Raw genomic sequence first — 16317 nt, 5'->3', positions numbered from 1 at the left:
GGGATGGCTGGGTCATATGGTACATCTAGTTCTAGATCCTTGAGGAATTGCCATACTGTTTTCCATAATGGTTGAACTAGTTTACAATCCCACCAACATCATTAGTTCTTGATTGATTGTGGTTTTCAGGCTGTCGAGGAAAGGCAAGAATATGGCAGTTAAATTCGGATTTTAAAGTTAGATTGCCTGGATTCAAATCCAGGCTCAGTCATGGGCTGTGTGGCTTTAGGCCTGTGACTTAACCTCTCTATTTCTGTTTCCTCACTGTAAAGTGGAGATAATGCTAGAATATATCTCATAAGGTAGTGGTGAGGATTAAAAGAATTACTATATATAGCACTTCCTGCCTGACACATAGTAAGCACGATGAAAGTGCTAGCTACTGAGGCAGGAGAATAGGGATTTAGGGTAACCAAGGGTTAAGGCATAAGCAAAAGAACAGCAGGTGCAGATCGTTCTAGGCGACATTAGGCAGCATACAGGCCACATTCTGGTTCCTGTGATAACAAGACAGAAGTTTCCACTTCAATCTCTGATTGACTGCGGGCCAAGCCTCCATTTCAGCCTCTGATTGGTCGTAGGCCAATCCTTCATAGGGTGTAACCAACTGGAGGCCTCCAAAGGTCATGTAGGGGTGTTGCCCAAGTTCTTTTGGCTTTATAAAAACCCTGGGGAACATTTCAGTAGCCAGACTGTTGAGCTGCTTCTTGAAGCTCATTCCCCCTCTGTGGCATGTACTTTCACTACAATGAATCTATGTTTTCCTTACTCTATTCTTTTGTTGCTTTGTCTTTTGTTGTTTCCCTCTTTTGTTACTTTGTGTATTTTGTTCTTTGTTCAACACTCCAAGAACCTGGACAATTCAGAGTTAAGACCTTCCACCCATAACATTATCATTATGGATTCCTCTTTCAATATTTTATCAAGAAATTACAGTAAATTAGTGTGTAGTGTTGTTGCAGAAAATGAACTAAATTCTATGCAAATATTTCAAGTTTGTTGGCTGAAAACCATTGCTGGTATTTCTGTGGAAATGAAGATCACAGAACAAATTACAATGTAAAAATAGTTTTAAAAAGTTAAATACATGAATTAGTTTAAAATGCAAGAACAAAGCGAAAGCAAAAATGTGAAGACAAAGTGAATAAAGTTTCCAAGACATCAAATGATAAAATATCCTATCTTGTTCCCGTTCAAAATCTTTAACCACTTAACCACCATACTATCCAAAACTGTTTATCCCCCTACCATAGTCTGAGTGTTTATGTCCGCCCAAAATTCATATGTTGAAACTCTCATCCCCAAAGTGATGGCATTAGGAAGTGGGGGAAGGCAATTAGGTCATGAGAGTGGAGCCCTCCTGGATGGGATTAGTGCCTTTAGAAAAGAGACCCAAGAGAGATCCCACACTCCTACTACCATGTGAAGATATAGCAAGATTATGCCTATGAACCAGAAAAAGTGTTCTTACCAGACACCAAATCTGCCTTTATCTTGGACTTCCCAGCCTCCAGAACTGTGAGAAATAATTTCTGTTGCTTATAAGCTACTCAGTTTATGGTATTTTGTTACAGCAGTCCAAATAAACTAAGATACCACCATATATATACATATATACACACACTATATACATATTACTATATATAGCATACCTATAGGTATGCAAAATGGAATAATAAGACGTTGATATATATTTCTATATGTCTTAGACATATATAGATATGCACATATATCTATATGTAGACTTAACATGATATCAGTCTTTTAAAATCTGGCTATAAAACTTTTTCAGACGTATTCCTGTATTCAGTTGAACCACCTACTCTATTAAATTCTAGGACCCTTGCCTATTTAAATTCTTAACTCTCCTCAGGGTACACACAAGAATATACTTTCTGAGACTTCTTTCCTGATCAGAGACAAAAGTGATTGGTCCATCCTTATTTACATCCTGCCTTACTCAGTAAGAGATTTAAATCAGCTTTTGATGTGCATTAAAGCATAAGAAGCTTTTCAATTCTTTAGCTATATTTTAATGTTAGACATAGTTTAAGCCAAAATGAACCTGAGGCCAGCTGACACCTTTTAACAAGCCCGAGTATGGAGACTAATAAAAACAGCCTGTAAGACTGGGTGCAGTGGCTCACGTCTGTAATCCCAGCACTTTGGGAAGCCAAGGTGGGCAGATCGCCTGAGGTCAGGAGTTCGAGACCAACCTGGCCAACATGGTGAAACCCTTTCTCTACTAAAATACAAAAATTAGCCAGGCATTGTAGTGCTCACTTGTAGTCCCAGCTACTTGGCAGGCTGAGGCACGAGAACTGCTTGAACCGAGGAGGCGGAATTTGCAGTGAGCTGAGATTGCACCACTGTCCTCCAGCCTGGGCAACAGAACGAGACTGTGTCTCAAAACACCACCACCACCAACAATAACAACAAAACAGATGTCAGGCACTTTTGTCTATTGCCAATAGGTATGCAAAATGGAACAGCCTTTTGGAAGAACTGGACAAGATCTAGCAATGTTGATGTCATCCATCCTGGCCCAGCAATTCCACTTCTAAAAAGCCATTCCCTAAATACAAACTGACAAATGCACAAGGCAGTTCATCACATTCATTATTTTTAAAGGCAATGGTCTGAAAACAACTCAAATGTCCATCAGTAGACTAGTTAAAAAACCTATGGTACATCCACACAGTAAAGTGCTGTGCAACTGTAAAAAAGAGTAAGAATGATCTCAATATATTGATATGGAAAAATCTCCAGAATATATTAAGTGGAAAAAAGTGTTTTTGTAGTATGCTATCTTTTTTGTAAGGAAATGGAGAAAATGGTATTTTATTTTTAAAATGAAACAATGAAACCAACATCTAATAAAACTTATTACCTATAAAAAAATAAACTGAACATGGTGGAAAAGATTAAAATGCAGGCAAAATTTCTGTGACCGCATCTTGTCATATAGTTTCTACTCTAGAGTCAAGTAAATATTATATATAATTAAAAATTAAATCAAAAAGTATATCTTTAAAATTTAAAAGCTGAATCAAAATAACCTAACTATACAGTCATTAAGCTAATAACCAAAGAAAAGTATTACTTCATTTGACTCTAAAGTCAGTGTTCATATCATGCATCCTTGTAAAATATAATTTAAGGATGGAATAATAACAATCTTAACTTTTGGTCTTATTATTTATTGGTATTATTATTTGTAGCTATGTCAGTATTGCTAATTTGAAACTATTATATGTATGTTGTAAGATAAAGCAAATAGGTAATTATGTCAATGTTGCTAGACTAATGTTTTCAGACTAAAAAACGATATATGACCGGGCGTGGTGGCTCACATCTGTAATCCCAGCACTTTGGGAGGCCGAGGCGGGGGGATCACGAGGTCAGGAGATCGAGACCATCCTGGCTAACACGATGAAACCCCGTGTCTATGAAAAATACAAAAAATTAGCCGGGCGTGGTGGCGGGCCTGTGGTCGCAGCTACTCAGGAGGCTGAGGCAGGAGACTGGCGTGAACCTGGAGGCGGGTGAGCCTAGATGGCACCACTGCACTCCAGCTTGGGCGACAGAGCAAGACTCTGTCTCAAAAAAAAAAAAAAAAAATCAAAATCAAAGCATTTAAGTAAAAGCCCTTTTCCTCTCTGTTCAAATTAAAAAAATAAAAATATAAAGTATTTCCTAACTCTGCCTACTAAATAGCCTATAAGCAAGGACAAATGAGAGAGCACCACTAGCACCCATATTGGGATCTCTAAATACCTTTTCCTAGCAAAAGGTACCACAGGCCCTTAAAGGACTAGGTGATTTTGGATTTGGGGAAGAAAATGTAAAAGAAAACTAAAACACAAGGATGCCTGAATTTGATACCTGAATTGTGGTTACAGGAGAGAATATCATTATTTTTAAGACACATACACTGAAATATTAAAGCATAAAAGGACATAATGTATTCAACTGACTTTCAAATGGCTTGAAAAAAATGAGAAAACATAAAAACAAATGAAGACAAATATTAAAAATCGGTTAATCTTGGAAAAAGTATACAAGAGTTTTAACTTTTCTGTAAATTTCACAATATTTTAAATTATTTCAAATAATTTAATAATTTGTTGGTACTTTTTTTAAAAAAGAAAGGAAACTTTCTTTTTCTTTGAGACGGAGTCTTGCTCTGTCGCCCAGGTTAGAGTGCAGTGGCCTGATCTCAGCTCACTGCAGACTCCGCCTCCTGGGTTCAAGCGAAATTCTACTGCCTCAGCCTCCCGAGTAGCTCAGATTACAGGCACCCGCCACCACGTCTGGCTAATTTTTGTATTTTTTAGTAGAAACGGGGTTTCACCATCTTGGCCTGGCTGGTCTCAAACTCCTGACCTCGTGATCCACCCGCCTCGGTCTCCCAAAGTGCTGGGCTTACAGGCATGAGCCACCGCGCCCGGCCAAGAAAGTAAACTTTCAATGGAACTTAGTGGGTATCCACAGGACTAAGATGGACAATTAATTGAAATGTGTATATTGAAACAGATACGTAAAAATTTTTGGTTTCGTGATACTTAATCATTGTTGGAGGTTGCTAGGTCACCAGTTCATTACTCTGAAGACTGCGAAAGGAATGAATGAAACATTTTCCCCTGCCATTCTTGTATATAATGTATCTCAGAGTAACCCAGATAAGTGATGGATGAGGAAGTGCTTTCCTTTATAGGATTCCAGCTAATAAATGCAGAAGAAATGACAGAATTGGAGAAATCACCATTTTGTAACTCCTAATGTAATATTAGGTTTGGTGCAAAAGTAACTGCGGTCTTTGCCATTACTGTAAAAGGCAAAAAACACAATTACTTTGGCACCAACCTAATAACAGATTCAGCTGTGGCCATCAAGAGCCGCTAAAACCACCAGGGGAGAGTTTGATGGGGAACTTGATAATAGAGGGATCAGATTAACACCTGAAACTCAAGCCTAGAAATTAATCCTAACATAACTAAAAGTGAGATAACCAGACATAGTATACCTTATGATGCAATGCAATAGGAAGTACATACCGCATCAATTACGCTTGACAAAAAAAAAAAAAAGAACCTGAATCTAATCAAAACTCTACATCCACCTATACTAGTTTAAAAAAACAAAACAAAACAAAACAACAACAACAACAAAAAACTTGAAGAATGGAACAATAAGATAAAAAACAGCACAAAAAAGCAATTAGCTAAATCTAGCATGTGGGGCAATCTACTAGGCAAATGGCCTCATTTCCTCAACAAATACATGGCATGAAAAAAAGGGGGTGGGAGGTAGTGACTGGTAGAGATTAAAAGGGATTTAAGAGACGTAACAGTCAAATACAATGAATAAACCTCATTTGGACCCAGAAGTAAAGCAAAAAAAATTTTTGAGATAATCATGGAAGTTTGAATATAGACTGGGTGCTAAATATTACAAAAGTAGTAACTTTTCAGTGTGAATATATCAGTGTGGCTTATAGAAAAGTAGCATAAAATTTTAAAGTGTCCTTATCAGTTAGAGATGCAACCTCATTTATTTACTGGTTATATCACATGATGTCTGGGATTTTCTTTAAAATATTCCAGCAAAAACAAAAGTGGAGTGAATAGATGAAATAGGATTAGCAAAATATGGTTAATAGTTGATGCTGGGAGATGGGTATGTGGAGGTTTCATTTCTATGAAAAAGAAAAAAAATTAAAAGCCTGGAAGACATATCAATACTCACTTGAACTGCTCTAATACATATTGTCTTTTCATCACACCACTCAATTTCACTCCTAGACTTGAGTTCTGGCTCTGCACTGGAAGGGTTTTTTTTTTTTTCTTTTGGTATTTCATTACAAGTCTATTGCTGACTCCTAAAATCTAGTCATCACAGTCTTCCACATTAGAGTTGAAACTTCCACCCCTATTACTGCCGCAAAGGAGAGGATCATCTAGTAATTTTATGAAGGGACCCAAGAGACATAACTAGACCTCTGCCAGACTAGCACTTTTCTCTATTCTCCCTTCCAGGGAGAAAATAATGTGAGGTGACTTTTACATTCCTCTAGTGGATTATGGGATATGTCTTATATTACTCATTTACACCTTCCACCACGTCTTGCACATACTAAACTCTCAATAACTGTCAGCTGAAACATTTTACAATGACTTCTGAGTAATGTGAAAGCTATTTCTGCATGCTTTAGAATAAAAAGGCAGAACTAAAAAAGCATCTATGTGGCCAAGAAATGTCAATTTCAATATTTTCATGTGTACTCCATTCAAAATGCATTATTTACATTTTCTGGGTCATCTATAATACACTTTAAACACTTCAGGATATGTCTGTTAAGTTCCAACTTCAACTCTAGGAGTTGCCCTCATTAAGAATGCAGTTGAGGTCTTTAATATCAAAAGAAAGGAAATCAGTGTATCAAAAACAAGTCTGCACGCCCATGTTGATTGCAGCACTAGTCACAATAGCCAAGATACAGTATCAGAGTGTGCATCAATGTTTGAATGGATAAAATGTGGTACATGTATATAATGGACTATTCAGCCATAAAAAGAATAAAATCCTGTCATTTGAAACAACATGGATAGAAATGAAGGACATTATGTTAAGCAAAATAAGCCAGACAAATATTGCATGCCCTTACTCATGTAGGAGCAATAAAAACTTGAACTCACAGAGGAAGAGAATAGAATGATTACCAGAGACTGGGAAGGGTAGTGGGGAAAAGGGAAAAGACTAGATGGTTAATGGGTACAAAAATACAGTTAAATAGAATGAATAAGACCTAGTGTTTGGCAACACACATGGGGCCTGTCGGTGGGACAAAGGAAGGGAGAGCATCATGATAAATAGCTAACGCATGTGGAGCTTAATACTTAGGTGATGGGTTAATAGGTGCAGTAAACCACCCTGGTACACGTTTACAAATGTAACAAACCTGAGGTCCTCTGCATGTATCCTGGAACTTATAGTAAGTTTTTTTAAAAAAAGATATAGTGTTCGGTAGCACAATAGGGCAACTATAGTTAACGTTAATTTATTTCATATTTCAAAATAACTAAAAGAGTAGAATTGGAATGTTCGTAACACAAGCTATAAATGTTTGGGGTGATGGATACCCCAATTACCCATTTGATCACTGCATATTATATGCTTGTATCAAAATACCATCTGCACCTCATAAGTATGTACAACTATTTTGTATCATAGCAAATTAATTGTATACCTTTTTTAAAAGACTGGAGTTAAGGGGTAGCTAGCTAGCATTCTGTCTAGGAAATTCATGCTGAAAGCAACTTCAAGTACTTCTGTTATCTATCCATAATCTAATCAGTATCCAGCGCTTTGCTAATTAGCATATTAAATGTCAGAAGCATTTCTTGGGGAAGTGGCTCATCAACTACAATGATATCAGAAAGGAGCTCTTGACCTGGCATGGTGGCTCATGCCTGTAAATCCAGAAATCCAGCACTTTCAGAGGCGGAGGTGGGAGAATGACTTAAGGCAAGGAGTTCGAGAACACCCTGGCCAACATAGCAAGACCTCATCTCTACAATATAAAAATTAAAAATTAGCCAGGCAGTGGCCCACACCTGTACTTCCAGCTACTCAGGAGGCTGAGGCAGTAGGATCATTTGAGCCCAAATAATGGAGGCTGCAGTGAGCCAAGATTGTGTCACTGCCACTGCACTCTAGCCTGCGCAACAAAGTGAGATTCTATCTCAAAAAAAAAGAAAAAAGGAAGGTTACTTTTACTTATAAAGACTGAATCCATTCAGGCCTGTAATTTACCACTTTCTAAAAAAAGCCACCCAAGTTTCAACTGCTTGTTTCTTTGGGATTGCTGGTTACCTGATGCTGACCACAAAAGTAATGAAATCCTCTTGGATATTACAGCATCTGCCTCAAGTAAACCTTTCAAAAGGCTGGTTAGAGAATCTAAAAGGACAGAAAGCTGGGACTGCAATGGGCTTACTGAACACTTTTACTCTTGTTTTACTTATGTTTCTTTAGTAAATGTCTGAATGTGTGGCAGAATTGGCTTAATAAATTTTTTTTTTTTTTTGAGACAGAGTCTTGCTCTGTTGCTCGGGCTGGAGTGCATTGGCATGATATCGGTTCACTGCAAACTCCGCCTCCCGGGTTCAAATGATTTTCCTGCCTCAGCCTCCTAAGTAGCTGGGATTACAGGCATATGCCACCATGCCTGGCTAATTTTTGTATTTTTAGTAGAGACGGGGTTTCACCATGTTGGCCAGGCTGGTCTCAAACTACTGACCTCAGGTAATCTGCCCGCATCAGCCTCCCAAAGTGCTGGGATTACAGACATGAGTCACTGCACCAGGCCTGGCCTAAGACAGGTTTTCATTGTAACCTGCTAATGAGGATGTAAAGGTATGGCTACTCTATGACTACTACCTATCTATGCATAAAACCCTAAGAGATGAGCATGACAAAGTTAGCTTGGTTCAGTTCACAATTATCATATGACATACACAAAGTAGATTTTTCATTTTTATTTTAAACATTTTATGTTAAATGAAATTTAACCATAATAATTACAGAACATTACCACAATAATACACACAAATAACCTTTAAAATAAAAAAATACAATTCTCAACTAGTTAAATGACACTTTAGTATGTAAACATAAATAAAATAAAACCCTGATGCTAAAAAGTTACATGTTCAGAGGTAAAATACATATACAAAAACATTTAAACTACCACAACTAGATCACATTCTTTGCAAGAAGAGTACAAATATTAGTACTCTACAGCTACAAAATTTCAGAATCCTGTTAAAATCAAAACCGTTGCTGGTTTATAACACACAGCACAATTCATAAGGCAAAAATATAGGCATTATCATCCAGTTCTTTAATTTCACTTGTATTTTAAGGCAAACTTGGAACTTTTTGCTTAGTATTTAAAAATAAATGGGACTTACACATGATAACTTGACAAAATTAACAATAAATTATTTCTAGTTAAAGATGTATAATATAAAAGACATATGGATAACAATTTTTCTCTCTGCAGAGATGTAAACTGGATTTTTATTTGACTCCATATTCACACCAGTAGGAAAATTTGTAAACCTATTGTATTAAAAATGTATTGTATTCCTCACTCTTTTCAAATGTGTATTAACACCAAATCAATGTACTGTAAGTGAAAATCCAGTGCATATCCAGCCATAGAATAACTGTTATCTAATTAAATCATGTCTAATTAAAGTGCTGTTTACAAAGGGAAAAAAGGTTAAGAAGTAGAACTGGATGTTAACTCGACATGTGACATCTTATAATTCCTTAACTTTTAGACTACAGAGGTTATGAGGTTATCACAAGTTTACTGAACTTTAAGCAGTAAGTGTTTATTGTAGAATCTGATTTTCCTGAAAATGAGCACTTAGGTGACAATACTAGGAATCCAACACCAAAACTGAAAATAAACACGACATGTACATACATTTCTCTCAAAGTCAGCCAGAGCCTTGATACTACAGGAAATATATATATTTAAAATGTCTATAGTTTTCTTGCTAGAAAATACATTATCCAATTCTAGGAGATTTGGAGTTCTATAAATATTAGGTTTTTAAATATTTCTTTTTCATGCCAATAAAACCTAATTGGACACTAAGGAATTGCTTATGCATAAACTAGGTCTCTAATTACTTCTTATGATGTCAGACATAAGGAATTAGATTCATCCTTCACCAAAATAGTTATTAGGGTCTCTCCCAATGTATTTTACTCTCTTTGAGTGAAAAAGAGTCTATCTTATCTCTCTAGCTCCCACAGCATCTAACAGAATATCTCATACATATAGTAAACCCTCCGTATGTGTCAGATTATCAAAATAAAATTTCAAAACCTAATGCCATTTTCCTATCACTTGATACCACTTCCTATAGTTTAATATTCACTCATATTTAAAACAATAACAGCAATAACATAGAATTTGTAAATATCCTTGGAGCTACATTAAAAGTCACTTACATTCTATTACAACATCCATGATTATTGAATAGCCAAAGGTGCCTAACAGATTAAGTCTTTATAATTATAGAAGGCAAGTATCTTGCAACCGATTGCATTAATTTCTGTTTCCCAGTGCTGCTCTTTTCCAAAATATTTCTGGGAAATCTTAAATAGCTTTTCTCTTCATGCCTGAATATGTATAATTATTTCTAATACTTTTAATCATGAGGATTTATAACCAAACATTTTGATCCTTTTTAACATTAGAAACACGTGGCTTTAAAGTCACAATTTGTCAGCCGAGTGTTCACAATGAAGCTTCTCACAAATTTGTAAAAGAAGGCGCTAATGTAAACATACTAGTTGTCAGGTCAGATTAGTAGCTCTGGTTGCTACGAATAGTACAGTAGGTTAAGCAATTCTAAAATAAATATACTTACAAATTTTGAACATTTTTCCTCTTCCCTTCACAAATTTTCATAATTTGTTCACTGGTGTATGGCTCCTACTACTGCCCAAGATATTTCACATTTAGTCTTCATCAAGATGAAATTTAGATTTTTCAAAAACAATGACCAGTATATGTTTTTGATCTAATTTACCAAATGATTATACACTAATTTGATAGTGGAGATGATACATGCGTAAAACGTTAAAATACAATGTATAGATGTGTTTATAATTAAAATCATTTTCTTTCTTTTTTTTTGTATTTTTTGAGGCAGAGTTTCACTCTTGTTGCCCAGGCTGGAGTACAACGGTGCAAGCTTGGCTCACTATAACCCCAGCCTCCTGGGTTCAAGCGATTCTCCTGCCTCAGCCTCCCAAGTAGCTGGGGTTACAGGCACCTGCCACAATGACCAGCTAATTTTTTTGTATTTTTAATAGAGACGGGGTTTCACCATGTTGGCCAGGCTGGTCTCGAACTCCTGATCTCAGGTGATATACCCGCCTCGGCTTCTCCAAGTGCTGAGATTACAGGCATGAGCCACTGCACCCGTCCTAAAATCATTTTCCATAGTCTTTCAAATTCCCTTATCTTTTGGGAATAGGGGATTAAAAATAGTATAAGAGGATATATTTAATAATTTAGTTCCTATAAACAAAGAAAACTGAATTGGGAATTTAAAACTAAATATGTGATGAATCTATTTTAAATAGCTGTTCTTTAAAGTCTGGGCCAACTACAATAGTGCACCTATTTCTATGCAATAGATTTATTAAAATCAATGAAAAAGTTATTGCTATATATTATTATGTTATTCAGACAAGCAACATAGAAAATACTCAGACTATCAATCATATTAGTTGCTCCTGTTGAGTTCTAAATTAGAAGAGACTAAAAATCACTTGCAAGGTTTTATAATCTGTGCAAATATTCATAAAGCATGATACTATGTTTATGATTAAAAATGATTTTACATAGTTTTGTAGTATATATTCAAATCTACAACTGGCAGTTTATGGAAGAACAAAGAACTGTAAATTGCCTGGCTATAGTATTCAAGAAATAAACATATATACTAACAAATGAACCTATGTTTTATCATTACAAATGGCTTCTTAACAATAGTCTAGAACATTATGGCACTTAAGAATATAATATCAATTTTTTTCTTAGGAAAAATTATACACTGGTCTTGAGGAGACTTTATAAGGAGATCGCAGACAGGTTTAAAAAAAAAGTCAAGGAAAAGAAAATCAAATGACTACAGTTCCAAAATGCAAGTACCAACATCATAATAAAATGCAAGTGAATGTGTTTAAGACTAACAGACATTTACTAAAACATGCTAAAATCAAATAAGTTAACCACTTCCTTTAAATAAGCTGTCACTGGCTACAGCAAATAATTTCACTTTAAAAGATCATTTCTTTAATCAAAGTAGAACTCAACTTAGAACCATTACTCAAGTAAACACTGAGTTCCAGTTTTCCTCAATAACATTAAAATATTCAGTTACCTAAGAAATGTACAAAGTAATGCATAACTGCCTAGTGCTTTATATTCAATGCATATATTTCTGTTTTTAAGAAGAACATGTAATATCTAGCACAAGAAGAAAGAAGATCAAAAGTGTAACTTTCTTTAAATCACTATTCAGGAACCATGAAAAGCATAACAAAGGCCATTTTGATGATTTTTGGATGTTAACATTAGTGTAATCACTAACATTTTTAATAAGCACAAATGAATCAAGCCATTAAAAATGCAAAAGACTATCAAAACATGTCATGCATATCTCATACTGAACATCCAATAGGACATCAGTTACAGCCTTGTTACAAATCCTACAGTTAGCACCATTTTTATATCTGAACACTTTGAAAAAGCAAAGATCTTAAAAAACTAAAATTATTACAAAGATATATGAAAAAAATTAATATGCACTAAGAATGGTACTAAACACTGCTCAAATATTTACATCAGCACTGGAAGGCCTGCTGTACTACTGAAGAAAAACTGAAACAACTGATATACTTAAACTCCTATCCATGCTAACCATAGCACAGATAGGTAATTAAATTCATCCAACGTTAACCTGTCCATATACAAAAGGCATAAACAGTAAATATCTGACTTCCTAAAATAGGGCTCCAAATATCATGATAATAAAAGCAATTGTCTTAAAAATTTATTACATCCCTAGCCCTAAAACCATTTAGCAGGAAGAGTATTCATTATGGCATGTTATTTACAACCCTTAAAAGTACCAAAATAAAAAGCAGCCCTTTATTTGTTTTAAAACAAATGAAAAACGTGAAGCATTTACATCCAAGAAGCAGTATCAGCATTCTGTCCATTCATTCAATACACTCCAGCACCTAAAGCATCGCTCATCCTAGTAAATCATGGTATCAGGGAAGGAGAGCTAGAAATTAAAAAAAAAAAAAAAAAAAAAAAAGCAGCAACGTTTTCTCTACACATACACTTACGAACATAAAACTAGTATATCTCAGTCTTCGCGGAAAAAGTGCACAATTCAATTGACAGGGTCTTTACTTTTTTTTTTTCTCTTTTTTCTTTTTGATTATTGATTTACTGTGTAATCAAGAGCAACCAAAACTACTTGTCAATTAAAAGTACCCAACAAAACTTTGAGTCTTCATGCCACTTCAAGTTAAAAAGAAAGCAATGCAGCTTGTGGGTTTCAGAAAACTGGGCCATCTGTTCATGCAGTACAAGTTTCACCACCATACTATCTCCGAGAGTTCACATTTGTCAAAGTGCAGTTAACCCAAAATTGCAGCGACAGTATATCATGCCAGCTGAATCCAGCCACATATCTGAGATAGGATCATATTTCTGCACTGTATTCAGATAGGAAGACCCTGAGTGACCACCGACGACATAAAGGTAGTTATCGATTACAGCAGCACCAACTCCTAGGAAAGGGTAGCAAAAAGAAGAAACATGTTAACCGTGAAGTATACTTTTTCTCACTAAAAATAAATTTGTATTTTAATGTTTCATTAAAAGACATTTTAACAATCTATTATTAATTATATTATACAAGCAATATACACTAGTCATCCCCTTATCTGAGTTTTTGCTTTCCATGCTTTCAGTTACCTGCAGTCAACCATGATTAGAAAATAGGGAATACTGCACAGTAAGATATTTTGAGGGAGACCACATCCACGTAACTTTTACGACAATACATTGTAACAACTGTTCTATTATTGTTGTCGCTAATCTCTCACTCTGCCTAATTTACAAACTAAACCTTATCATAGATATATGTGTATAGGAAAAAACATTATATAAATAGGGTTTGGTACTATCTGAAGTTTAAGTCCACCAGGGCTCTTGGAACATATCTCCTGTGGGTATGGGTGCCTACTGGAGCAATATGCGCTTGATGGAAAAATAAAATCCTTAAAATAAAATAAGAGTTATAGAGGTGGGAGGATGGCTGGAGGCCAAAAGTTTGAGGCAGCAGTGAGCTATGACTGTACCACTGCATCCCTACCTGGCTCGACAGAGTAGGGCCCTGTCTAAAAACTAAACTAAAATAAAAGCAAGAGTTGAAGTCTTCTTTTACCTCTCCTCTCTAATCCTACTCTTCCTTCCCCTTCACTAAAGGAAAACAGAGTATATATCTTTCCATAGGCTTTTTTTTTTTCAAATTTCATTTCATTCTAGAAAAATCATTTTATGAGGTTTCCAAATACACTGAAATATTTAAAATATATTAAATGACATAATTTATGCTTCAAAAAATTCTACTTTAGATATTATCGTATATAGTTCTAAAAAGAAACAGTTTACCCCAATTTTTTAAGTTCTCATTGTTTCTGTGGTTTCCCTCTCAAGGATACGAAAGAAACAAATTATAGTAAACACTAAAATAGTTCATTTCAACTTGTCCTTTCAGTTTCTCTTGCATGTTTGTTTCAAGAGATTCTTTAATCATAAATATAGGTTGAACATCCAATACCCAAAAATATGAAATCCAAAGTGCTCCAACATCTGAAGCTTTTTTTTTTTTGAGACGGAGTCTCACTCTGTCTCCCAAGCTAGAGTGCAGTGGCACGATCTCGGTTCAAGTGATTCTTGTGCCTCAGCCTCCCAAGTAGCTGACATTATAGGCATGTGCCACCATACCAGGCTAATTTTGTATTTTTAGCAGAGACGGGGTTTCACCATGTTGCCCAGGCTGGTCTTGAACTCCTGACCTCAAGCAATCCTCCCACCTCGGCCTCCCAAAGTGCTGGGATTACAGGCGTGAGCCACACTGTGCCTGGCCCAACATCTGAAACTTTTTGAGAACCATATGATACTCAAAGAAAGTGTTCACTTAAGCATTTCACACTTTAGGGTTTTTGAACTTGGCATGCTCAACCTGGTAAGCATAGTGCAAATATTCCAAAATCCCAAATCCAAAACCTGAAACTCTTCTGGTCCTAAGCATTTTGGATAGGAAATATTCAACCTGTATGAGGAGTGCTCCCTAAAGCATTTCCATCAGTATCTTAAAACCTTTCCCTTAAAATGATGTGATGAGTTTGAGTTCAAAGAAAACAATTTCTCCCAAACCACAAGAGTGGATTTGGTTTTTTTCTATGAACTGTGAAATCCAACCTTTTTGATCAACTATACCCCTTGGGGAAGAAAGAACATTTGAAAGTGAACATACAGATTACTGATGTACAATAGAAAACAAAACAGAACAATCCGAGGGTTGTATATACGTAACATATGAAAAGATGACATTTGTTACATGGACAAAAAGAGCTTCTATAAATATACACTCCAGTATAAGCATTTCCCAAAATGTATTCAGCAAGTTTGAGAAACAATAATATGCACACTGGCACATAAAAGTCATAAGAAATCTATATACTTTTGTCTAGCTAATTGTCTTTCAAGTTTACCACATATAAGTTTTTTTTTTTTTTTTTTTTTTCTGGACAAGTAATATTCCTACTGCTATATTCCAAGGAACTATTATTGCAATTACATCATTATAGAAAACACTGCCTTATACGTTTGGAAATTAATAAATTTTTATTACCTGTTCTAGGTTCTTTCATTGGTCTACACACAGTCCACTGATTTTGATGAGGATCGTATCTTTCAATGCTGGACAAATGTGAGACTCCATTATGTCCACCCACCACAAAAATAAAGCCTAGCATGACACCCACGCCAAAGTGAATCCTTTTATCTGCCATGGATGCAACCATCTCCCAGGAGTCCTTACTTGGATCATAACGCTCCACACTGCAAATATTTAAAAAAAACATTTAATTTACAGATCTTTTGTGTCATTCTTCCTGTCAAAGCAAAACTAAAACCCACTACAGCTTTAAAAGTTCACGTAATAGAGAGATATTAAATAAGAGTAGTCTGCCACAAATGCTTAGGTTTTGCTGATAAGATTGCAAGGATAAAAGCTTACCTTGTAAACAGGGTGCAATTCCATATGCTATTCCATTATATTGTGCAAGCAGCAAAGTATATTAAGAGCACAGAACTTGGAGTCAGAAAACCTGGGTTCAAGTACTAATTCTGTACACCTAGGGCTGAATGAACCTTAGCTCTACTGCTGCGGATTTGTGTAATCCTGAATAAGTCATTTCCTCTCACCTGCAAAAATGAGGATAGTGCAACCTCAAGGGATTCATGTAAGAATAAAGTCAAATGAGTATGCACGTGACTTTGAAAACCACTAATTGAATACAGATTTTTTTTTTTTTTTTTTTTGGTGATCTCTGTTTGCAGAACGTGTACGGCATCAGTTCCTTCATAATCAGGGCGAGTCATTTTAAAGTAAGATTTTTTTTTTTTTTTTTTTT

General features: G+C 35.6%; 1 protein-coding gene across 3 annotated transcripts in view; it reads right to left on the bottom strand.

Annotated features, from left to right (window-relative positions):
* Positions 1-8520: 8520 nt before the first annotated feature.
* Positions 8521-16317, bottom strand: part of KLHL28 (kelch-like family member 28) — a 45294-nt gene continuing 37497 nt past the window's right edge. The window contains exons 4-5 of one of the 3 annotated variants that reach the window (XM_011947074.1): positions 15534-15742; positions 8521-13401 (exon numbers count right to left, since the gene is read on the bottom strand). In XM_011947074.1, coding sequence (XP_011802464.1) covers positions 13238-13401; positions 15534-15742 — 373 coding nt within the window. In that variant the 3' untranslated portion in view covers positions 8521-13237. The remainder of the gene's footprint in view (positions 13402-15533; positions 15743-16317) is intronic. The other 2 variants (XM_011947073.1, XM_011947075.1) reach the window with 2 other exon arrangements.

The sequence above is a fragment of the Colobus angolensis genome, unplaced genomic scaffold (genome assembly GCF_000951035.1).
Source record: "Colobus angolensis palliatus isolate OR3802 unplaced genomic scaffold, Cang.pa_1.0 Scaffold258, whole genome shotgun sequence".
Lineage (NCBI taxonomy): Eukaryota > Metazoa > Chordata > Mammalia > Primates > Cercopithecidae > Colobus > Colobus angolensis.
This window is presented reverse-complemented; position numbering and strand designations above follow the sequence as displayed.